Consider the following 24869-nt stretch of genomic DNA (forward strand, 5'->3'; position numbering starts at 1 on the left):
TTACAAGACCACTGTGCTCAAGTATGTGACAAGTCTGAAGAAGTTCTGTTTTTATGCATTTGTTCCAGTTTTGCAGCTTTGGTTTCCATCAAGCATCACCAAAAAAGGAAATTTTTTAGAAAACCACCACCAAAAAGTCACAAGAATTATCACCTTTCTAGTGTTCCAGACAACTCCCAAGCTCTATTCCTTTGGCTTTTCTTGCAAACTTGGTCTTGAATGCTCAGTTGACCTTGCCTGAACTAACCTGCTGCTTGTTCTTTTCTTTCAGCTGGAAACAAAGATGGATAAGATACTGGAAGCTGTGGTGATGTCCTCATACCCCAACAATGTGAAGCAAGGGCTCGTGAGGCGCGTCATTGAGGCATCAAAGCAGCCCATGGACAGCGAGCAATGCTGGTCCATGCTGGAGCTGTGCACCAAGCTGTATCTCGTGGGGGACACAAAATATAAAAGAGAGATCGGGAAAGAGGTTTTGGAGGTCTATGGCCACTACCACCCAGAGGAATTTGAGGAGTTCTTCAATGTCCGCTTCCTGCTGAGTCTCCTCCAGGAAGGCTATGGGCCTCTGGGGAAGAGAAGCCATTATGTACTTGATTATATCCAGTTAGGACTGCAGTTTGTCTTGGAAAGTCCATCAGCAAACAGCATTTTCAGCTTACTGAGGATCGAGGTGCTCCGCAAAGTCTGTGAGAGGCCCAGCCCCAAGCAGTGTGCAAAGATCAGCAAACTCCTAACGCAACATCCTCAGTGCATCCCCACAGGCAAACACCAGGTCCTGTTTTGTCAGCAGCTGATACGGTGCATTGGGCAGTTTCAGTGTGTCTCTGAGGGGGAAGATGACATCATGGAGTTTTTGGAGCAGGTGAACAAGGTGAGCGGTCTGCTGCAGAGGATCTGGAGGACTCAGACCTCGGCCATCCTGCCCTCGCTGAAGGAGCTGTTCACTATCATTTCTTCCACAGGTAAGAATAAGAAAAAAATGAGGGTGCAAATGTAGATATTGGCTTTGATGAGGAGCAAAATGCTTTAATTAATCTTGCTTGATTATGATCTTATGATCCTCCCCCCAGAAATGCAATCACAGCTGAAATATTCTTGTGCATCTAACTGTTACTCAAAGCTTTAGGATGAGAAATAAATATCTTGTGAAGCCACACTGGATCTCTACACAGGATTTTTTACCTGGTTTGAAATGCCATGTTGCAAAATTTGAGTGCTTGGCATTTTTCAGCATCAGCTGGGCTTAATGGAAAGAAACTTCTTTGCAGAAGGCTAGAGTGGGACCCAGAAGCTTTCAGAAATATCCCTCTCCAATGGCTGACTCAATGGGGCCTCTCAGCCTGCTTGTTAGAAGAAAGTAAGAGTGAAGCTAAGGGCTTATTTCTCTGCAATCTAGAGGTGGGAGGCCCTGCCATCTTTCTGGAAGGTGGTTATGTCTGTAGGTGGGAGATAAGATGTTAATCCGGCTTCTGACACCTTTAGATCATTGCAGAAGAGCTCAGAAGGTTTTTGGAGATACCAGTGCCTTGAAAGATCAGAGTCTCTGCATGTAAATGAGCACCCAGACCCACTATTTCTAAGCCCTTGAGGAGATGGGCATTCCAGTGTTCCCTCCATGGAAACCTCATCTTTTGGAATGTGCTCCAGGCAGGCAAACCCACAGTCACATCTCATTGCAGTAATTGCAGTAATTAGTATAAAGAAAGCACCCAGAGGGAATTCTGTGTTTTAGGAATAATGTGCTTGTGTCTATGGTTCCTGACTCCCTTTGGGCCGTGTATGACATCATGCAACAGTTCATTGGCTGCCACCCAACCTCATTCTGTGCTACACTGGGACTTGGGGAATTGTCCTAGTGCTGCTGAGCACGGACTCCTCATGGCTGGTTTATGTCAGTTCCATTTATGAAGGTGGGAACGATTTGGCTTTTACAGCTGAGAAATGACCTCATGTGCCTGGTTTCTCTGGTGACTAACATCTTAATTACTGGCACTCATCCATGTCTTGCAGAGGAGCAGGAGGTGCCATCCAATGCCTTAGCCAGCGTGGTCCAATTTGTCCCTCTGGAGCTCATGGATGGTGTCATAAGAAACCTAACCAATGATGACAGCATCACTGATGTGCAAATGATGATGGCCATTGGCAGGTAGGCTAAGCTGCATTAATGAATGTCATTCTCAATCTGGAGAAAAAAAACTGTCCCAAAGCTGCATTGGGTTACTATGCATAGTTTTATCCCCAGATTGCAGCGAAAGCCATTTTGGCTGGTGTTGTCTTGCAAGGTGTAGAGAAAAGGGGAAGTCCAGGATCATTTCTTCCATCCCTGAGGGCTTGGAGAACTAGAATTAAGACTACTGATGATGATGATGATGATGATGATGATGATGATGATGACGACAATGACAATGAATTTGGTTTCTTTTTTTCTTAGAAATAAGTAGTGTTATGGGATACCAAGCGTGAGATACTTTAAAAACAACTGATTTTTTTCCTCCAGAGGTTATTAAGAGATTTTTCTTCACAAAGTCTCCTTTAAATAATGTTTTTTTGGCCCCTGTATCCCTTCGGAGGGGTATTGCCCTAAATCATTAGCCACAGCTAAAAGACCAGCAGAAATTTTTCAATGTTCAGCTGTCTGAATGAGCACATCTCGACCTCCGCCAGATGGGTGCAGTGCTGCTGGTCTGCGTCTTGGTGCTGTGTGATTTTTATCCTCTGTGCAAGAAGAGTTGATGGTGATATCGAGGCATGATGAAGAGGCAGTGGGTGAAATATCACTTGTCATGCTGGACTTGGTCCTCACAGAGCTGGGGCCCTGATCTTCCTTGCACACCTTTGTCCAAATCGTACAGCTTCACTTTGCCCCAGCGTATTGCTCCACATTTGGCATCTCCAACCCATGCTTTCCTCCACAAGAGGTCTCCACTTAAGTGGGTGATGTTGGCATGCACTTAGCCCAGGGGAGGTGGAAATACCTTTTTCTCACTGTTCCTACTAGGATTGTTCCCCCTCAAGTAGTTTTCATGACAGAAGCCCACATTATTCCCAGTAGGAACTTGATGCACAAAGAAAAGGATCTCTGACTTGCATGGTTTTCATAGGATCCAAAGCAAACCAGGACAAATGTTAAAGTTACTGGTTCAGTTCTCAACCTTCTCCATCTTTTTCTCCTTCTGGGATCTGGTTCCCAGCTCCAGGCGATAAATCCTCTAAGAGCACTAGTGTCTAAATATAGTGCTTGCAAAATCAATTGCATCATTCCTTAAAAAATTCTTTGTCATGCCGAGGGACGAGTAAACGATTACTCAGCCCAGATCTGTAAGCAGAGTATGCACAGTGTAATTAAGATCACTTAGGAGGAATGCAGAAGTTTTGGTGGCGTGTTTATAGCCAGCAGATGCCCCAGAAAACTGCACCATGGTTGGCCTTTGGACGAGTGCGTGCTGCATCAATAGAAAAATAGAGAAGAATGTACAGCTTGAAAGGGTCTTTTTGGTCAGGATCCCTAGAAGAGCAGACATACACAGAAGTTTCTTCTTCCAAATATTGGATTTGGGAGTTCATGGCAGGGGAATGGACTGGACATGGGGTGGAGCTTTTGACCAGGCATTTAGAGAGCAAATAGTGGTTAAAAAAAAACAAAAACAAGCCTGGTTTGTTACAATCTGCTGGTGTAGATGCACATCATAATCTCTTAGTATCCTTTGTCATAGCTCAGGTAGAGCCTATTAATATGTATCCATGACTTCAGAAGTACTCATTTGTATTTTTGCTTGTATTTTTCTTTTTTTTCCCCCTTATGGCGCGTGTGTTTCAAAGGGTCCAACTTCAGCTGCATACAGCTTCTACCATCACAAAGAGATGCAAGCACTTGCTATCTCTAGAAATCAGAATTTGAATTTAAAAGCTGAGCATGCCACGCCAATGGGTCCTTTGGAAAACTAAGGCCCTGGTTCAAAAAATGTGAATCTTGCAATGTGAAAAGTGCAGTGTGAATTTAAAAAGCTTTTTGTTCCCACTGGCTGCTAATGGGGCAGGGTTATAATTCGGCCATTAATGTTGGTAAAAAATAGCTTATAGTGGACAGGGTTATTTTATGCCAGTGTGAGAAGAGAGAGATGAAGGAAGGCCTTTAGATCCCTGAATCCATCTTCCTGCTTTATAGGTATTGATATTACATCCCTTTTATGAGTGCTCAACCATAATCTTCAAAGCAAGAAGGGTTTTTGCTCCCACTGCTTTCTTTCGTAGCTGTTCCACCATTTGATTGCTTTAGTGGTTTAGATTTCTCTTCTAATAGGCAGCTTATATTTATTTCTGGTATTCTTGCAGCTCTTTTGATTTTATGCCAGCATAAATAGCTGCAGTGTCTCTTTTCCTTCCCTGGTGTTTATTTGTTCAGTGTATGCTCAGAGAGCTGCCTCATCCCCTCTCTACTTTCCAGTGGCTATGCTGGATGAGCCATATTATTTCAAGCTTTTCTCTCAGGAGAGAGTAAAGGAGAGGAACCTCTCAGGAGAGGTTCTTCGTTTTCTTGACCAGATCATCAGGCTTTTTCAACACCTGTTCCCACTTCAGTTCATTGGTCTTGGATATGGATGTTGAATTTGTGCACCATGTTCCCAGTGAGGTTCACCCTGGCTTTAGATGGCGGCACGAGAGATCATCAAATATCTGACTTCTTCAAGCTGATGAATTTCCATCAGCAGCCATTTCTTGTTATTTCTTTCCCATGTGCCTTGCCTTTGTTTTGAATGAAAGCATTTCATCCTTGTTCTGCATCTCTAATCCTTGGGGTCTTCCTCGTGATGCTTTGATCCTCCTGTGTTGATGATGCCTCCCAGCTTTGCATCATCACAAGTTTCACCACCACATTCAGGATGTTTGTGCCAACGCCATCAGGTCCTGAAGTACACTGCTTGTTCTGTATCCCCGCAGATACAGTCAGATATGAGCTTATATCCTTTGACTAGAAAATTAGATATCCTGGCAAATCTTACTTTTGCCACCTCAGTAAACCCCTGTGGCCCTTCTTCCCACTCATTCCCTCATTGCTTGCTTAATTTCTGGAACTTTCTTCCTATTCTTCCCACACAAAGCACTACTCGAATGTTAACAGTCATGAAAACCACCAGAGTTGAATTTTACTTGATACTTTTTTTTTTTTTTCACTTGATTCAGCTCCTCTTGGTAGTGTATGAGCTCTTCATGTTTCTCTTTCACATCAGCCCTCATTGCTCCTGTTTCTATTACTCCTGTTTCTTTTCTCTGCCTCCTCCTTGTTGCTGACCAGTTCCTTCATCTTGCTGAAAACAAGAGGATGCATTTAGTTTGCAAGTTGCATCTAAAGGCCATGTGATATGTTCAATTACCATCACACCCCCCATGCACAGTGTCATATCTATCCTTACTCTACTTTGATGCAACTCTCTCCAGGAGTTTTTCTGGTATTTGTTTTATGATCCGGCTTGGCTTGATTTTTGTTATTTCTCAATGTCCCAACATATTTTGCTCTTCAAGCTTTATTTATTGGCTAGCATTTCTTTTTTTCCCCAATTTTTTGTAGACTTGATTTATCCTTGCCATTTGCCTTGGTCGGTTATTTGCCTTTATGCATTATTTCACAAGATGCAGGCTTGTAAACAAAAGGGTCTGATTGGGTAAGAAGGCTGGACTGGTATCTTCAAACATAAGGTACTGGAATGAAAATGATTAGCAAAGTTTGACCTTTGAAGCTCCCAAGCCTGGATTACCTTGAGGTTCTGCTTAGCATTTAATTCAAACATGATTTTAAAAGATGTTTAAATGAATACTTAAACAACCTGTCATCGCTCAGTGATACCATTTTTTTACAAGTGGCTCTTCTATAAAGTATTGCAGAACCTTGACATCTCGTTGGCTCAGTGGCTGTAGTAGGAATTGATTAGCTATTCTATTCAGTAGTACCTGATTTCTATGAGGCTATTTTCTTGCTTTAATGTGATTTGGGGAATGAATGTTTCCTGTACAGGGAAGATAAAGATCCAGATCCCACTTGTTATCTAACAGCACCAACTCTTTAGATCTGCATTATGGCTCTTGAAAAAAGAAGACTGACCTTCTAGGGAATCCTGTGAAAGATGTATTAGAAAATCCTTCTCTGTATCCCTCATGACCAGTTTCCTTCCAGAGAGGGCCCACATCCTCCCTGACTTTCTTTTTATCACTGATATATCTATAGAATTTCTTCTTGTTCCCCTTTATGTCCCTGGCTAGATTTAATTCTGTCTCTTAGCTTTTCTAACCTGATCCCTGGATGCTTAGTTCTCCCAGGTCTGGTAACCTGTCCGTGCTTCCACTCCCTATAGACTTTCTTTTTGCGCTTCACTAGCCCAAGGAGCTCCTTGCTGATCCACAGAGATCTCCTGGCATTCTGTCTGCCTTCCTTTTTCTTGGGATGCACTGCCTTCTGGGCTTGGATGGGATGGTTTTTGAACATCAACCAGCTTTCTTGGGCCCCTCTTCCCTCCAGGGCTTTCTCACATGTCATCCTGCCAAGCAGTTCCCTGAAGAGTTCAAAGTCTGCTCTCTAAACGCCACATGTGCACCCTATCTTTGACTTGGCCATCCCATTGACTGGTAGGAACTTGGAGAAAATTTAACCCAAAGTGGAGTTTAACTTTCACAATATGTGCATTACATTTGCTTCAGGAGTTTGATTTTCATTTCAGGATGATCGACTGGGTGTCATGGCCCCTGGGGAAGAACATAGACAAGTGGATCATTGCTCTGCTGAAGGGTTTGGCTGCAGTGAAAAAGTTCAGCATCTTGATTGAAGTTACTCTTTCAAAAATTGAAAAGGTCAGTGGGCATCTTAAATATGACCACAAAACACAAATTTCTTGTACCTGGGCTACCTTCCTGCCCTTCAACTGAATGAGGGTGAGATACAACTTCAGATGTATAGGGAAGATTGTTCTACACCAAGGAGTTTTGCAGGATCCATAGTGCCCACTGCACACTGTGTATGCTGTGTTACTGTGTATGGGGTAGTTTTGCATCTAGGAATGATGTTCTCCAGTAATGCCCATTTTAGCCATTTAGTGTAGCTCCTAATAAAAGGAGCTGGGTACTGGGAGTCAAGCTGGTTCTTGCTTGAGTATCTTGCATAAAAATTTTGGGTCCTGCAGCAACTGTAAGCCCAATCCAATGTCATTTAGAGCTTGGTTTGCAGAGGCACTGATGTCTTAAAAGTTATGAAATATATCAAGCCAAAGAATTTAAAGCCAGTCAAACATGGAGGTCTTGTACAATACATCGTTGGGACTGTAAAACACTCTCAATCAAATGTGCCTAGGTCCATGCTGGTTGGCTTGGCCAAAGCACACACCACCTTGTAGGTTAACAATCCATACAGTCACAGGGCAGTTTTAAAGCCAGTGCCTTGGCTTTATTTAATTTAGCAGCACAGACAAAGCCTCACTCCCATTGCCAATCCCTGCTTTGGCAATGAGTACTTGCTACTGTCTGAAAACCATGCAATCAAATTGGTGGCCACTTCAAAAATATTCTCCAATTTATGGTCCCACAGTTCCTTCCTTTGTAAGATGGTCATAAGGCCTGACTGAGTCTCTCAATACCATTTATTCAGTTATCATGAATATTAATAGTTATCAATACCATAATTGTCTATACCAGAACATTGTTAGTAACTGAATTTGCACCTGTGATCCCTCTTGTGCATCAAGCAGTGAGCGGGTCACTGAATTTCCTCAACTTCTCTTTATCTTTCCTTTCATTGTTAAAGCATAGGAAAAGCACAGCACTTAAAATGCTGCATGATTGTTGGAAAATCTCAGAAGAAGGGTCTGAAAGCAGTAAAGAGCACTGTTACTTTCTGTAGATTGGGACAAATGTCATTACTTAGCCTTTGAAAGCACTGAGAGACTCTGAAAGGACTTTGATTTCTATCCCTTTGCCTTGGAAGGTTGGTGGTAAGATTTCAAATATAACAATAAACAGAAGAAGCTCTTAATAGAAAATGTAGCTGCCCTCTGTTCTTGTAAGGCCTCTTCTATCAAGAAGAGTGGAGTTATGTTACAACAGCCCAAAGCCCTGTGCGTCACTGTGCAGGTCTGAAAGAGTGAGGACAACTCACATGGTGTTTTTATGGTGCTTCAAGGCCATACATCACTGGACAGATGTCTCTAGAGGCCTAGCTTCATGCTGTGTGCTTTGACATCCAGATAAGTGTAGGAACACACAAGTAGATGTAGTAGATGCCCGTGGCCTCCATTTCCTGAAGGCCCTTTACATGCATGTTTTGATGCCAATCCTGCCTGCTCACTTGCTTTTCTCTCCCCACCAGGTCTTCTCCAAGCTGCTGTACCCCATCGTGAGGGAGGGGGCTTTGTCTGTCCTACAGTACATGCTCTTGAGCTTCCAGCACTCCCATGAAGCATTTCACTTGGTAAGGATGCATCCAACCCTTGGATGAACTCATTGCCCTAAGTTGTAGGACAACATGCCTGGGAAGGAGCCTAAGAGGCTGAATAATGCTGTTGAGTACTGAATATTTCCCACTCTTCTGCATACTGCATATTTCAAACTCTTCTGCAGCCCAACCAGCTTTTTGATCCTATGGAGCTGGTATTGTAGAAGCAAATCCTACCAATGTGTGCCATCCATCACCATTTATTGAAGTCCTGAGGCACCTTCCCAAGCACCACACACCATCAATGTAGTAAGACTTGAAGGCAGGATCAGAACACTTCTAATCACAAATTCCCCACTGTTCAGAGGCACAAAAAACCCAAACAATCCCCAATTCCAGCAACAGTAATCCAACAAAAAAACCCCAAATCACACACTCAATAGCCACTTCTAGCAGCATTTTATCTCCTCTTTTCATTTCCACAATGATAATTCATATATATGTATGTATATATTTACAGTTGAAACTGAGGCGCAGCTCTGATTCCCACCAATATTGCCCCTGGAATGCTATAATTGAAAAGCAGGGCTGAGGACAAAGGCATGCTTGCAGAGATTGAACTGCTAAAAGAAGTAATGGAAAATTACTGCTAAAAATGCCTGATATTGTACTTTTGCATTTAAGCCCTTATTTTTTACTTTTTACCTAAATTTCACAGGATAAACAGATAAAGTTGGAAAATGGTGGAGCTAACCAATGTCGTCAGCAGGTGTTTTTTTGTTTTTGAGCAGGAGACACTTTAATTGAGCCCAATTTCTTGAGAAACCCCTCAGTTTCTAAAAACAGATGTTCCAATGAATGATCTTCAGCTGAGTGTCCAAAATTTGAAAGACTCCAAAAGCCATCAGTCACTCTTGGCCTGATGTTTCCATCTGTGGCCCAATGAGCACAGATTTTCTTCCCTATTCAAAATGAAAGAGACTACAAGAAGACATAAGCTTGTCATGCTTCTTATCTCCGTGTTTGCTGGAGCACTTTGGAAGAGTTTTGAGAATTGTTCCAATCACAGCTTGGCAAAATGTTGGTGCATGCCATGGTACTGGGCTTCATTCATTGCCCTCTCCAAAACTTTCCCATTGGAAAGGAAATAGTTAAAATCTGCAACATTTCAAGGAGAAGAAAAGAAAGAGAGAAAAGAAGAGCAGAAGAGAGAAAAGGGGAAGATCAGGAATCATAGAATCATGGAATCACAGAATGGCCTGGGTTGCAAAGGACCACAGTGTTCATCCAGTTCCAACCCCCTGCTATGTGCAGGGTCACCAACCAGCAGCCCAGGCTGCCCAGAGCCACATCCAGCCTGGCCTTGAATGCCTGCAGGGATGGGGCATCCACAGCCTCCTTGGGCAATCAGTTCCAGTGCTTCACCACCCTCTGGGGGAAAAACTTCCTCCTAATATCCAACCTAAACCTTCCCGTCTCAGTTTAAAACCATTCCCCCTTGTTCTATCACTATCCACCCTCACAAACAGCCGTTCCCCTTTCCTTCAAGTACTGGAAGGCCACAATGAAGTCTCCCTGCAGCCTTCTCTTTTCCAAGCTAAACAAGCCCAGCTAAACAAACCTTTCCTCACAGCAGAGCTGCTCCAGCGCTCTGCTCATCTCAGTGCCCTCCTCTGGACCCGCTCCAAGAGCTCCACATCCTTCCTGTGCTGGGGCCCCAGGCCTGGACGCAGCGCTGCAGATGGGGCCTCACAAGAGCTGAGCAGAGGGGGATGATCACCTCCCTCTCCTGCTGGCCGCCCCTTTTTAATGCAGCCCAGAACATGTTGGCTGCATTCCGGGCTGCAGGCACACACTGCTGGCTCATGCCCAGCTTCTCATCCACCCGAACCCCCAAGTCCTTCTCTGCAGGGCTGCTCTCAAGATCTTCCCCCAGTCTGTATCAATACAGAGATTGCCCCGACCCGATGCAACACCCTGCACTAGGCCTTGTTGAACCTCATTAGGTTTTCATTTGCCCACTTCTCCAGGCTGTCCAGGTCCCTCTGGATGGCTTCCCTTCCTTCCAGTGTATCTACTGCACCGCTCAGCTTGGTGTCATCCACAGCCTTGCTGAGGCTGCACTCGATGCCATCGTCTGTCAATGATGAAGATGTTGAAGAGCACCGGTCCCAAGACCGACCCTGAGGGACACCGCTTGTGACCGTCCTCTACCCTGACACAGAACCATTCATCACAGCCCTTTGGCTGTGTCCAGCCAGCCAGTTCTTAATCCACTGAACAGTCCATCCTTCAAATCCACACCTCTCCAATGTAGAGAGAAGAATGTGGTGAGGGACCATGTCAAAGGCCTCGCAGAAGTCCAGGCAGACGACAACCATCACCCTTCCCCCATCCACTGAATCCGTCACTCCATCATAGAAGGCCACCAGATTGGCCAGGCACGATCTGCCCTTGGTGAAGCCATGCTGGCTGTCGTGAATCACCTCTTTATCTCATATGTGCCTTAACACAGCTTCTAGGAGGATCTGCTCCACGATCTTCCCGGGCACAGAGGTGAGGCTCACTGGCTTTTGGTTCCCCAGCTCTTCCTTTCTCCCTTTCTTAAAAATGGGAGTAATGTTTCTGCTTTTCCAGTCACTGGGGACTTCACCAGACAGCCATGATTTTTCAAATACGATGGAGAGTGGCTTGGCAACCACATCAGCCATCTCTTTCAGAACCCTAGGATGGATATCATTCAGCCCCATGCACTTATACATGTTCAGTTTCATGAGGAGGATTCAAACTTGTTCCACTGTTACAGTGGGACAGAAATGGGTGGATTGAGGATTCTGAGCCTTCAGTCCAGAACTGTTCTGGAGTAAAATGAAGCACAGCAGAAACACGATAAATGCAGTGTGATTTCAGGGTTACTCCAGTGCATCTGCTACATCGGAATCCTGTTTTTAATTTTCTGTGTGGCTCTGGGGTCAGCAGAGGGTGCCCTTGAGCAATTTATTATTCTCCTTTTGATCTGTTTGCTCGTGTTTAAGTTTTCTAGATAAATGCAAAATAACAAATGTACTTTTTATGGGCCTTTCACTACCCATCCAACTCACACATAATGAGTACTACTGGTGATTGGTTGATGGTTGGACTGGATGTTCTTGTAAGTCTTTTCCAACTTTGGTGATTCTGTGATTTTGTGATGCCAATTCCAGTTTATTTTATGAAGCATGGGATAAAATATAATGTACCAGGTAGCACTTTTTGTACGTTAGTTCACGTATTCTGTTGGTCTGAATTCCTGAACTCAGTATTCAGCATATAACAATCCTTTCCAGTGTATGTTTTAGCAGATATTGATCTTCACAAAAAATTGAAATGACAGCACAACCTTGCAGGTGCTGTACAGTGAAACCCTTCAAGACTGGTTAGCCCTGAATTTGAACTGCTAAATTTGATGGAGGATTTGCTGTTGAGTTCATAGGGTGAATGATGAAGTCTGGCACTGGATTGAAGTCAGCTTCTATTGACTGTCTTTTCTGCCCGGGTCTGAATGTCATTCTGTTAAAGCTTTGTGAATTACTTGGAATCATTTTTGAGATAGTGAACTCTTCTTTTCCAGCTGCTCCCTCACATCCCCAGGCTGGTGGCCTCGCTGAAGAAGGAGGATTCCAACTCTGCCACCAGCTCCCTGGAGCAGCTGGCTGAGCTCATCCACTGCATGTTCTTCCGCTTCTCAGGATATCCAGATCTCTATGAACCAGTGTTGGAAGCTATAAAAGTAAGCTATTTGCTTCTTGGCTGTTTTTCTATACTTCATATGCAATCATAGAATCATTTGAGTTGAAAGGGACTTTTCAGATGCCATCTGGTCCAACTCCCTTGCAATGAACAGGGATGCCTGCACCTCGATCAGGTGCTCAGAGCCCATCCAGCCTGATCTTGAACGTCTCCAGGGATGGGGCACCTCCGCCTCTCTGACAACCTGCTCCAGTACTTCACTACCCTTATATTAAAAACTTTTTTCCTTAAATCCAATCTGAATCTCCCTTCTTTTAGTTGAAACCATTTCTTCTTTTCCTGTCCTGGCTGAAGTGTCTGTCCCTTTCTTTCTTACAGCTCCCCCTATATAAATGACATCTCAATTTGCAGCATTGTGCAGAGGGGCCGTTCTGCTGGTAGAAATGTCCTAACCTCAACACTTCAAACTGTGGCAGAAGAAAGTGTTTACAGTTCTGAGGTTGAGCCCCACGTAGGCTAGTTGGCTGCATTTTGGGAATAGACTTCTCTTATGGTAGGCGTGCAGAAGTCCTTGTCATGACCGTGGGTTTTATCTGTAGTTTTAGTCTTGGGTGCCTCTAAAATAGTAGTACCAGTAGCTAAAAAACACATCCATGTGAAGAGCATGAGGACGAGCTGTGCCACGAATACAAGCACCTCCTGCAGAGGAGTTCTGCATTTGCCCATCAGAAAGATAACGGTTGATGTCACTGATCTCTCTTTCCAAGGCTCTTCCAATTCCAAACGAAGACCGGATTAAACATCTCTTGGGACAAAATGCTTGGACCTCCCAGAAGAATGAGCTGGCCTGCTTCTACCCACGCCTGGCCTCCAAATCAGAGACAGGGAAGATCGGCTTAATTAACTTGGGAAACACTTGCTACATGAACAGCGTCATCCAGTCTCTTTTCATGGCTTCGGAGTGAGTTGTTGCTCCCTTGTTCCCACTTAGGACAGCTCCAGGGCTGCTTTGTGCACTGGCATTGTGCTTTCCACGCTGATTTTCCATACTGGTTTGCATCTCTTGTTGTCTTTTGCAGCTTTCGGCATTCGGTGTTGAATTTAACTGAGGCCATCTCCCAGCCCCTGATGACAAAACTGCAGTGGCTCTTTGCATTTTTGGAGCACAGTCAGGTAATTATTTCATGTTCCAGTTATTTGTTTGGACTGTTGGCTGTGGAACGGCTCGTCTCCAAGTTGCTTCCTGCCAACTCCAATGTGCTGATAAGGAGTTGTGGATCTGGATGCATTTTTTGTGACGGGACAAATTTTGTTGACAGGAAAGAGGCTGATTTTGGGGGTGGAGGAGGCAAAGTGAATCTTGAGCTCCTTTCATCTGTGAAAGTGAGCTGTGTTCACACCAGGCTGCCTCTGGCCATCCTGGCTTTGAAGAATGCAATAACTAATAGTTTTGACAATGAAATCCATTTGGTAATAGTTTATATGCGTGGCCAACTGAAAAGCCTGTTGGTGTAAAACAGCACTTTCTGTTTCTTGCTGTGCAGCAAGGAAGAAGACTGGAGCAAGCTGTTTGTCCCCTTGCCTCACTGCAAACTGCAGTCAGTCAGTAGAAAATTCCTTAAAATTAGCTTTGGCAGACCAAAAAAACAAAGACAAAAAACTACAACAGCAACAAACCTTTGGATTCCAGATGTTATGAATCTTTTACATCTGAGGGAAAGTAAAAAAAATAACCCATAAACAAATTAATTGAGTGGTTTCTTCACCAACCTGAAATTTAACAAGTGACTCCAGGTGGGTCATATCAGGGTCCGTTTGTGGAAACACCCGTCTGCCCCCAAAGACACAGTTAAATTTCAGGTTGGTGGACCCATTTACTTGTACCTCTCAATTTCCCAAAACACGACTGACAGCTTTGGCTTGCTACATTGTGGTGCTACAGCATTACAGATTCATTATAGATCACTTGCATAGAATCACAGAATCACAGAATCACCAAGGTTGGAAAAGACCCACAGGATCACCCAGTCCAACCATCCAGTAATCACCAATAATTCTCACTAAACCGTGTCCCTCAACACAACATCCAAATGTTCCTTGAACAGGAGGTAATACAGAGAACATCTTAACATCTGGTCATAAAAGAGCCTGTTTGTTCAAAGCAGGTTATGGTGTGTTTGATGTGCATTAGCATACTTGCTTGTTGCATAGCTCATAGTTAATAATTTCCCAGTAATTTCCTGTAATCATTCTAGTTATTTTTCTTTTGGACCAGTACTTAAAGTCGTTTCTCCAGCCAATGATGGGTCTTTCAGCATATTAATTAGACAACAGTTGCCTAATGGCACTGATTACATTATCCAGTAATGCAGATTAGCTGCCTGCAGTGATCAGAAGGATGGTGGAAGTTTAATGGATTTTTTTTTCTTTCTTAAATGGACTTGGTATCAAATTAAGGATCAAATTAAGTTCAGGCTGAATTAAGTAGAAGTCTGTGGGTCAGGAGCACAAACCATTTTGAAACTGAATGAAGAAATGCATGGATAGCTCGTATGAGTACCTAAGTGATACATGCTGGTAAAAGTGAGCATACAAAGCTCTCATCCTCATGACAGTCTGCAAAAGGACGTTCAGCAGGGCTGAAGTTCATCCCTCCACTGCTGGGTGCAGCAAACAAAGCAACTCTTCTCCTGTATGAAGTGAGATCCAGTTGCTTAAAACGTGTTTTTCTCTCTCGGTTCCAGCGACCTGCCATCTCACCCGAGAGCTTCCTCTCTGCCTCCTGGCCACCCTGGTTCACCCCTGGTGCTCAGCAGGACTGCTCGGAGTATCTCAAGTACCTCCTGGATCGGTATGTGGCAAGCACTCCAATTTTGGAGCCCAGACACGATGAGGCCCCAAGACTTGGTGTAATATGAAGTGCTTCAAGCACTCCCATGGGAGTGGTGCGAGTGGCTGAGATCTGAGAGATTTGGTGTAAAAATGGGAAAACCAGTCTGGGGCTTCTTAGTCGAACTGTGTGTGCCCAGCTGGGGGTAAGAAATGGATTCAGTTTGAAAATTTCTGAAATTGCACCAAGTTCAGAGGAGAAGTGTTTGCCTGACAAGCCTCCTCTTTAAAATGCTGATTTTGCCTTTCCTTCACCTTAAAATCCCGAATCCCCAGAGTCCTCGTGATGCCCCTGGAAGTGGGCTCAATGCACACTGACCATCTCTGCTTTCTGCACCACCACACTTGGCATCAGAGCCCTGTGCACAGACAGGTTATCACACGTTAGCTGCGAGGAGCAGAGAACAGACACCATACTGTAGAAACTCGTTCTTTAGGTTTTATTGCTCTATGTTGCCATCTTTTTTCTTCTGCCAAAGATTGCATGAAGAAGAAAAAACTGGAAAGAGGATCTACCAGAAACTCAAGGAATCCAGCTTGACGTCTCAAGCCACAGAGCATCATTCCTTAAACAAGACGTTGATCGAGAGGATGTTTGGGGGAAAAATGACGACAAAGATTCGTTGCTTGAAGTGTTTGAACATCTCCTGTAGAGAAGAAGCCTTCACAGACCTGTCGTTGGCATTTCCCCCTCCAGATAGGCCCATACGTGGACCAGGAAGCACCTCTGTTTTGCCCGTGGCAGAAGTCAGCCCACAGTTTATTGAGCCCCATAGAAACCCAAGCCAGACAACAGGGTCTCCCTGGGTCCGGAGGAAGCCCCCTGTGCCTGGAGATCCCGCAGCCCAGCCGGTGCCGGTGGAATCACTGGGTTTTCAGGAGCCCAGAGAACCAGCACATCCCTTAAGCAACAGTGCTGTTGGCGTGGATACAGCCAAAGATCCTCACTTGGCTTTTGCGGAGCAGACATGCGCTCCTAAGGACTCCCGATCCGTCCCAGATTTAATCAACTATTTTCTGTCCCCAGAAAGGCTGACAGCAGAGAATCAATACCACTGCGAGCAGTGTGCTTCCTTGCAGGATGCTGAGAAGGTGGCAGAGCTGACAGAGGGCCCGCACTACCTCATCCTCACACTGCTGCGGTTCTCCTTCGACCCGCAGACCATGAAGAGGAGGAAGATTCTGGACAACGTCTCCATCCCTGTGGTCCTTAAACTGCCCATCCTTCTCAGCTCAGAGGAAACTGAGGACGTTTGCCAGCATGGGGAGGACAGGGCTGGCCGGGGCAGCACCTTTGTGCCCGCCGTGTACGATCTCTGCAGCGTGGTGGTGCATTCGGGCATCTCCTCTGAGAGCGGCCACTACTACTGCTACTCCAGAGAGTGCACTGACACCGTGCCCCACGCACCGCCCCGCGACGGGACACCAAAACCGGCTTCTGGCAAGCAGTTGGACTTTGAAATCCCGTGGTACCTCTTCAACGACACCAGGGTTTCCTTCTCCTCCTTTGAATCAGTCAGCAATGTGACTTCTTTCTTCCCCAAGGACACTGCCTACGTGCTCTTCTACAGGCAGCGGGAGGGCAGGCCAAGCTCCCCACTGCATGAGGCTGTGGCAGAAGCCAGCCACCTGCACAGCGAACTGTCCCTCAATAAAGACTTGATGGAAGCCATCTCCAAAGACAACATCCTCTACTTGCAGGTAGATCCCAGCTGTGCACACACTGCACTTTCCCCCTGAGATTGGGTGTTGAGCTTGATGTATGGCATCAGTGAGGCAGCCAACACCAGGCACAAGAGACTGACTGAGTGACGTCTGTGCTGGGCAGCTCTGCATCTTGTTTTTCCTAGTGTCCAGGTGTGGTGAGTGGAGCACAGCTGCCAGTCAGGTGCCCACCCACCTGCTCTCTCACTCCCCCTCCTTAGCAGGAGAAGGAACATAAGATGACAAAGCTCATGTGGGTCAAGATAAGTACAGAGAGATGGCTCACTGCTTACCATCCTGGGCAAAACAAGCTCAACTCAGGGAAGATAAGGTGAATTTGATGCCAGTCAGTAAGAGTAGAATAATGAGAACTAAAAGCAAACAAGAAACACTTCCTCCCCATCCACCTTCTTCTACCTTCTCCCCTCCAAGCAGAGCAGGGGAACATGGAGTGGGGGCTGTGGTCAGTCGATAATGCTTTGTCTCTGATGCTCCTCCATGGTCATTCTCTGCCCTGCTGCACCATAAACACCTTCTGCCCTCCTCCTGCTGTGACCTGGGTGGCTGCAGGGCAGCTTCTTTTTCATTTCTCCTTCCCAGAAGTTTCACAGGATTTTTTACCCAGCTCCCTCTTCTCCCATGGTGGCTGTCGGGGGGCTGATTTTGGATCACCCGTGTGGCTAGAGAGATGAGACACTTAGATGCATCTCTCCAACCAAGTTCTAGAGATGAGTACATGCCATAGCAACCCCAGATTGGTTTTGGGAAAATTCCCAGGGTCAAACGGGACAGCACAGGGAAGGAGGGAGCAATTCCCAAGGCTCATTTCCATGCAAATGATAGCAATATTCTTGGTCATTTTCCCTACAGGAGCAGGAAAAAGAGGCGAGGAACAGAGCTGCCTACATTTCCACCTTGCCAAAATCCCCTCTGTGGTGGAGAGACTTTGAGAGGGACAAGGATGATGACAGCTCACCAGGAGGATGCAGTCCTGGAGGGGGTGGAGGTGGATCTGGCTCTTTTCATGGACTTGTCTTCTAGCAACCAGTGTCTATCAGACAGCCCTTGTCCATTGGGCGGACCCAAAGCTGAAGGCTTCTCTTTCTCACCTCGGTGTCAGTGAGCCACTCAGGAGAGAATTTGGGGAACAATGCAATGGAAAAAGACTCAGGGGCTGATTTGGAGACTATTATTGGCACCTGGAGGTTTCTACTGCTTTCTATGCACTTAACGCCTTAAATTAACCCCTGCAGCTAAGCACCTGAGAGACAAGCGTCTGCCAACAGCTTGAAGAAGTGCCCTTCTGCTTCAGCATAGTACTGTCTTGGCTGCTGCCACCAGCCTGGGTGGGGATGGGGATAGGGGTGAGGATGGACCCAGCAATGCCCAGAGGATGGAGACCGCTCCTGCGCATGCCATCTGCGGTCCTTTCTGCGGCACTGAGTTCCGGGGGACCTTTCCTGGGTTGTTTTATTGTAGTGCGCTTTTGCCAGCCCACCTTGAGGCACATCTAACGGTGGGAAAAGGCTGAATAAGGCCCAGCCGCCAACACTGCAATGCCAGTATTCCAAGGTGGTGGGTCTGCAAGCTTGCTTGGTGGCACTGAGTAGCAGCAGGTTGATCTGGACGATGCTGAGGGTCACAAACTGCCCCCAGCTACAAGAGACTGAGCAGCTCTGGTTGGTTCTTTGGGCTCCATTGGGTCCTTGTGTCACTCGTGACCTCTGGATGCTGAGAATGTACAAGGCAGACCCAGCTGTTTGTCCAGATGTGTCATTAGGACTTGGTTACTCTGGCGTTTCCTGGATTCTGGTCAGATCTGCCAGACCAGACATCTGGGCATTCTTTTAGGATGCCCTGAGCTAAGACCCCTAAACCCACCAGCTATTTCTTAAAATACTGATTGGCTAGGAAAGTAACCCAACCAGATGCACTGTATGCACCCCATATAAGTGCAGCCTATGTAAAGCAGAGCTTTCTACATAATCAGTCACAGAACAGGGGCTGATGTTGGTGGCAGGAGCCAACGCAAGCCCAGGGCATTGTGTCTGTAGGATCGTAGCTCCAGCCCACAATGCCCCCCACCCATTGTCCCAACCTGCTTCTTACTTGTGTTTCTAGTAAAGGTTGCTTGAGCTCAAGTGGCAGAAGTGTGTGCCTTCAGTGCTGTGTGTGAGGCTTAATCTTGAATGTGGGGTGTCAGGGGGGGAGCACTGTATTGCTGTGGAGGAGAAGACAAAGCACAGGCATTGCTACAGGGGATGCAAGCAAAGGATCGAATCTCTTGGTGTATACTCTTATATATTGTTTTATTTTCATCCCTACATATAAATAAAGGAAATCAATTCAGTATAGAGGCTTAGTATCTTACAGCAGTACTCATTTGTGTTGGGTTGATGGGGACAAAAGGACAGGAGAAGCTGATGGGAGAGGAGAACCCGACCTTGTGTGTTCATGAAAATCACATGGAGTACGGATGGATTTACCCCAGGCAACTCCTGCCTGACAAACTTGGTGGCCTTTCATGATGCAGCTACAGCATCAGTGGATAAAAGAAAAGCGGCTGATGTCACCTACCGGGACTTGAGCAAAGCGTTTGACAGTGTCCTGCATGACATCGTGGTCACCAAGTTGGAGAAAAATGGATCTGATGGACGGACCGCTCACTGGATAAGGAACTGGCTGGATGGTCCTACTCAGAGAGTTGCAGTCAGCTGCTCAATGTCCATGTAGAGACTGGAGATGAGTGGTGTTCCTCAGGGATCGGTGCTGGGATCGTTGTTGTTTAACATCTTTGTAGACAACGTGGGCAGTGGGATGGAGTGCACCCTCAGCAAGTTTGCAGACAACACCAAGCTGAGTGGTGTAGCTGACATGCTAGAGGGAAGCAATGCTCTCCAGAGGGGCCTGGACAGGCTTGAGAGGTGGGTCCATACCAATCTCGTGGAGCTCAGCAAGGCCAAGTGCAAGGTCCTGTACCTGGGATGGGGCAATCCCAGGCAAAGATATAGGATGGGCAGTGCTTGAGAGCAGCCTTGAGGACAAGGATTTGGGAGTGTCAGTTGATGAAAGATTCAATATGAGCCGTCAATGTGCGTATGCAGCCCAGAAGGCCAACTGTATCCTGGGTTGCATCAGGAGAAGTGTGACCAGCAGGGTCAGAGAGGTGATTCTGCCCCTGTGCTCTGCTGTCGTGAGCCCCCAAGTGCCGTATTGCATCCACTTCTGGAGCCCCAACACAAAAAGGGCACGGAGCTGTTGGAGTGGGTCCAGGGAGTGCCATGAAGATGATCAGAGGGCTGGAGCACCTTCCCTACGAGGACAGGCTGATGGAGCTGGGGCTCTTTGGCCTGGAGAAGAGAAGGCTCTGAGGGGACCTTATAGCGACCTTCCAGTAACTGAAGGGGGCCTACAGGAAAGCTGGGGAGGGACTTTTAAAATAGGCAAGTAGAAACAGGATAAAGGGAAATGGTTTTAATCTGGAAGAGGGCAGTTTCAGACTAGATATTAAGAAGACATTCTTTACAGTGAGGGTGGTGAGACACTGGCACGGGTTGCCCAGAGAGGCTGTGAATGCCCCACTCTAGAGGCGTTCAAGGCCAGGATGGATGGGGCTGTGAGCAACGTGGCCTAGAGGGAGGTGTCCCTACCTATAGCAGGAGACTGGAACTAGATGATCTTGAAGGTCCCTTCCAGCCCTAATCATTCTGTGTTTCTATGATTCTACGACTCTATGATACTTTTGGACTTGCTGTGTCCGAAAGATGCAGCATCTGATGCATGGAGTCAGATGTGAATGATCCAAATCATTATTACAAGTTCTCACATCACTTATATACATTCACAAGTTTCCTTTTTTAGCTTTCCCATCCACCCTCACAACTTTCCCATCCACCTTTACTTGTCAACAGAGTATTCCACAAACACTCCATAACCGTGCATGCAGGTGTTTATCCAGTCAGGGCCATGGGCCTTTCCTTTTGTTTTTCTCTCTTCTTCTAGAGTTGTCCTTTGTTCTCAGCATTGCTTATCTTGCTTCACAGTTGATACTTTGAACAGTCTTTCTCATATTCCCACAATTCCCACTTTTTTATTAGCAAACTATTGGCATAACATAGTAACACTAATCGTATTAATAACATAATCATAACTCAAGCAAGGTCTTGATTGACAAAGCTCTAAATACAAGGAAAGAGACAAGAGAAATACAGCATAATGATAAGAAAAATTGTTAAACCCATTAAATAGAACAACACACGTTTGGCTTACAGCCTAAGTTTCTGCATCCTGGAAAAAACCCCTGAGGGTCCCATTCTGTATTAACCTATAACTGGTTAGAAGAAATCTTCAACTTTCGTATACTCTGCTATATTGATTGTGAATGATCACTGAAATTTGTACAGCACATACTTTCAGTGTGCTCACAACCACGCCTACGCTAACCACAACCACGCTAACAGGAAATTAATGGTGGCACAACTTGACGAAATGGCATGTCAGATAGCATCAATATTCGTGGGCAAGTGTGGTAGAGTATCACTAGGGACATTAGTTTCCTTAGCTGGCTAATATCCTAACTTGGTGAGTGTGCCTAAAGCTTGAGCAGAACTGTTTCAAGTTACATTTGGATCTGAGAGACAGGATGTCGCAGGAGCAGAGGCCAGCAAACAGTGCATTCAGAGCAGCACAGAGGGTTATGAGTTTTAGTCAACACATGCACATTCAGATACACACACACACACACACACACACACACACAGAGGCATCCATTTTAGGCAGTCCCATAAGCAGGAAGCAGGAACTCCCTCAGCCAGTGCATTATTACCTATCGACCCTTGGGAGACTGCAAACTGCCAAAAGGAGAGAGGAGGAACGTGCCCACGATGGGTGCAACAGGCAGTGCCAGCAGGGCATCCCCTGCTTCAAAGTGCTCTGTTCCTCTCTCACCCATCACAGATTGTCTCCTGCTTTTATTCTTCTCAGGATCTGCAGGGTTTTTCCATTTGTACACCATATCCATGTGGCCAGTGTGTGATACAGAGCCCACGTGGAACACCTGCTTGTAAAACAAAACGAACTCCCAAGGTTAGCTCTCTCTACAAAACAAAGCGTTTGCATCTATAGCCACAAATATCAATTCACTAAGAACTGTCAGAATGCTTTGTTTCATCCCAAGATCATTCTTCAGTGAGGGGCCTTTAGGTCCCTGACATGCTGCTAAATGAAAAGATTGGTAAACTAAAACATCTGTATTCCAGAATCCTGTACCAGAATCATATGCTGAATCAAAGTAAGGTAGCGTGTGCCTTTGTCTCGAGTGATGCATGGTCATATTTTTAAAATCCTGATTAGTGGAATTCTTCATTCTTTAACATCCCTTTGCCTGAGATTCCTTTCCAGGTTTTGTCTTTGCAAATTGAAAAAAAGGCTAATTAGTAGGCTAATAACATCATAACCGAGCATTACTAATTCACTGAAAAAGCAATTCCCACAGATTCCAGTGTTGGTAGCATCAAATCCTGCTCAATTCACATTCGATCTACTACTAAAGCAGAGGATGCGCACAACATCCTAGATAATGCCTAATAATTCTGATTCTTGAGACTGCGTTGGGAACACAGGAAAATCACCCTCTTTGTGATACCATTGCTAAGGTTGTTTACAATACAACAAATTACAAAACACGGTAATGCAGAGAGGACTGGCACTTTCCCAGAGAGAGGCAGGCAACATCTTGTCCCCCTACCCACCTCTCACAGGACAAAAAAACAAGCAAACAGACAAAAATTGGCAGTGATGGGAGAACTGAGTTGCAACTTGTCTTCAGCTGTTTGTAAGCCAACAGATTGGACTGCCTGCCAGATGAACAGTAAGGTGTCCTTCAGACCCTCTTCCTGTTCTTCTGCTATTAATATATCATCCATGCAATGATAAATAAGGATGTGAGGTCTGAATTTTTGTACTGGTTGTAATGCTTTGGCTACCATCGGTTGGCATATTGTCGCACTGTTAGGCATTCCTTGTGGTAACACAGTCCAATGATACCACTGAACAGGGCTTTGCTGGTTGATGGAGGGCACTGAGAAAGCAGATGGTGGTGCACCTTTTGGATGAAGTTGAATGGTAATAAAACAGCCTTTCAAATCAGTGACTGCTATAGGCCAATTCAAAGATAACAATGAAGGCAAAGGAAGATCAGGCTGCAATGTCCCCATGGGCTCAATTACAGCGTTGACAGCACGCAGGTCCTGTAAAAGCCTCCACTTTCCTCTCTTCTTGAGGATAACAAAGACTGGAGTATTCCAAGGGCTGGCAGTAGGCACTATGACCAGCAGCAAACTGTTCTCAAACTAGCTCATGTAAATGCAGCAACTTTTCCTTTGTTAGGGGCCAGTGATCTACCCAAATAGGTTGTTCTGTTTTCCAAGCTATGGGTATAGGTTGCTGCCAATCAATGGCCCTTACTGAAAATTTGTATGCAAAATCACACCCCATTGACTTAAAAGATCACTACCCCACAAAATACAAAGAACCAGCAAGATGTGAGGAGCAGCGTGAGCAACGGATAAAACCTGGGCACTATGGGCTGCTGCAAGCCCCCAGCTCCTACAATAGCAGAATTAGGGTCACTGAGTGGCCATTCAAAGGGCCATTCACTTGACTTAATGATGTCCAGCCTCCTCTTCCCCAGACTAAACAGACCCAGTTCCTTCAGTCTCTCCTCATAGGCCATATTCTCCAAGCCCTTCACAAGCCTTGCTGCCCTTCTTTGGACCTGCTCCAGCACCTCCTTGTCCTTTCTGTACTGAGGTGCCCAAAACTGATCACAATACTCGAGACGGGGCCTCACCAGTGCAGAGTACAGGGGCAGGATGACGTCCCTAGTCCTGCTCACCACAGCATTCCTCATACAAGCCAGGATGCATTGGCCTTCTTGGCCACCTGGGCACACTGCTGACTCATATTCAGCCAACCGTCCATCAGTGTACCAAGGTCCCTTTCCATCAGGCAGCTTTCCAGCCATTCATCCCCAAGCCTGTAAGACTGCCTGGAGTTGTTGTGACCAAAATGCAGGACCTGACACTTGGCTCTACTGAAACTCACACAGTTTACCTTGACCCATTGATCCAACCTATACAGGTCCCTCTGTAGTGCTTTTCCGCACTCTGGCAGATCAACACTTCCTCCCACACCTGCCACAGGATTCCCAGTGCGCCCTGGAGGATTCCCCAATGGACATTTTGGCAGTCATCGTCATCTCCATCCATGGAAAGATCATGGAACAACTTATTTTTCATACCATCTCCAGGCAGTTGGGAGAGAAGATTATCAGAAGTAGTCAGCATGGTTTGACCAGGGGCTGGTTGTCCTCGACCAACCTGGTAGCCTTCTGTGTCATCACTGGCTGGGTGGATGGGGGGAGAGCAGTGGATGTAGTCTACCTTGATTTCCGCAAGGCATTTGATTCTGTTTCCCACAGCATCCTTATATTGAAGCTGAGGATGTGTGGAATAGATGAGTTGATGGTCAGGTGGGTTGAGAACTGGCTGACTGTCTGAGCTCAGAGGGTTGTGATTGGTGGTGCAAAGTCCAGTTGGAGGCCTTTATTTAGGAGTTTCCCTCAGGGGTCAGTGCTGGGTCTGCTCTTGTTCAACATCTTCATCAACGTCCTTGATGAAGGGATGCCGTCCACCCTCAGCAAGTTTGCTTACAATACAAAGCTGGAAGGAATGGCTGACATACCAGAAGGCTGTGCTGCCAATTCAGCAAGACCTGGACAGGCTGAAGAGTTGGTCAGAGAGGAACCAGATGAGATTTAACAAGAGCAAGTGTAGAGTCTTGCTCCTAGGAAGGAATAATCAAATCACATGCACCAGTACAGGTTGGGGAATGACCTGTGGAAAATGGATGTGCTGGTGGACGACAGGTTGGCCATGAGACAGCAGTGTGCCCTGGTGGCTGAGAATGCCTATGGCATCCTGGGGTGCACTAAAAGGAGTGTGGCCAGCAGGTCAAGAGAGGTGATCTTCCCCCTCTACTGTGCCCTGGTCAGGCCTCACCTGGAGTACTGTGTCCAGTTCTGGGTTCCCCATTACAAAAAAGACAGGGATCTCCTGGTAAAAGTCCAGTG

At 45.9% G+C, this 24869-nt stretch overlaps 1 protein-coding gene across 1 annotated transcript; it reads left to right on the forward strand.

Moving 5' to 3' along the window:
• Window positions 1–203: 203 nt before the first annotated feature.
• Window positions 204–17779, forward strand: USP35 (ubiquitin specific peptidase 35; the record flags this gene model as incomplete). The annotated part of the gene is made up of 10 exons (XM_079549063.1): window positions 204–965; window positions 2014–2149; window positions 6714–6843; window positions 8351–8452; window positions 12027–12185; window positions 12913–13106; window positions 13225–13318; window positions 14890–14996; window positions 15514–16735; window positions 17609–17779. Exons 1-10 carry the CDS (start codon window positions 284–286, stop codon window positions 17777–17779), a joined length of 2997 nt encoding a protein of 998 aa, XP_079405189.1. The 5' UTR covers window positions 204–283.
• Window positions 17780–24869: the final 7090 nt, after the last annotated feature.

This window comes from Tetrao urogallus (assembly GCF_951394365.1).
Source record: "Tetrao urogallus genome assembly, chromosome: 1".
In the NCBI taxonomy this organism is placed as follows: Eukaryota; Metazoa; Chordata; class Aves; order Galliformes; family Phasianidae; genus Tetrao; species Tetrao urogallus.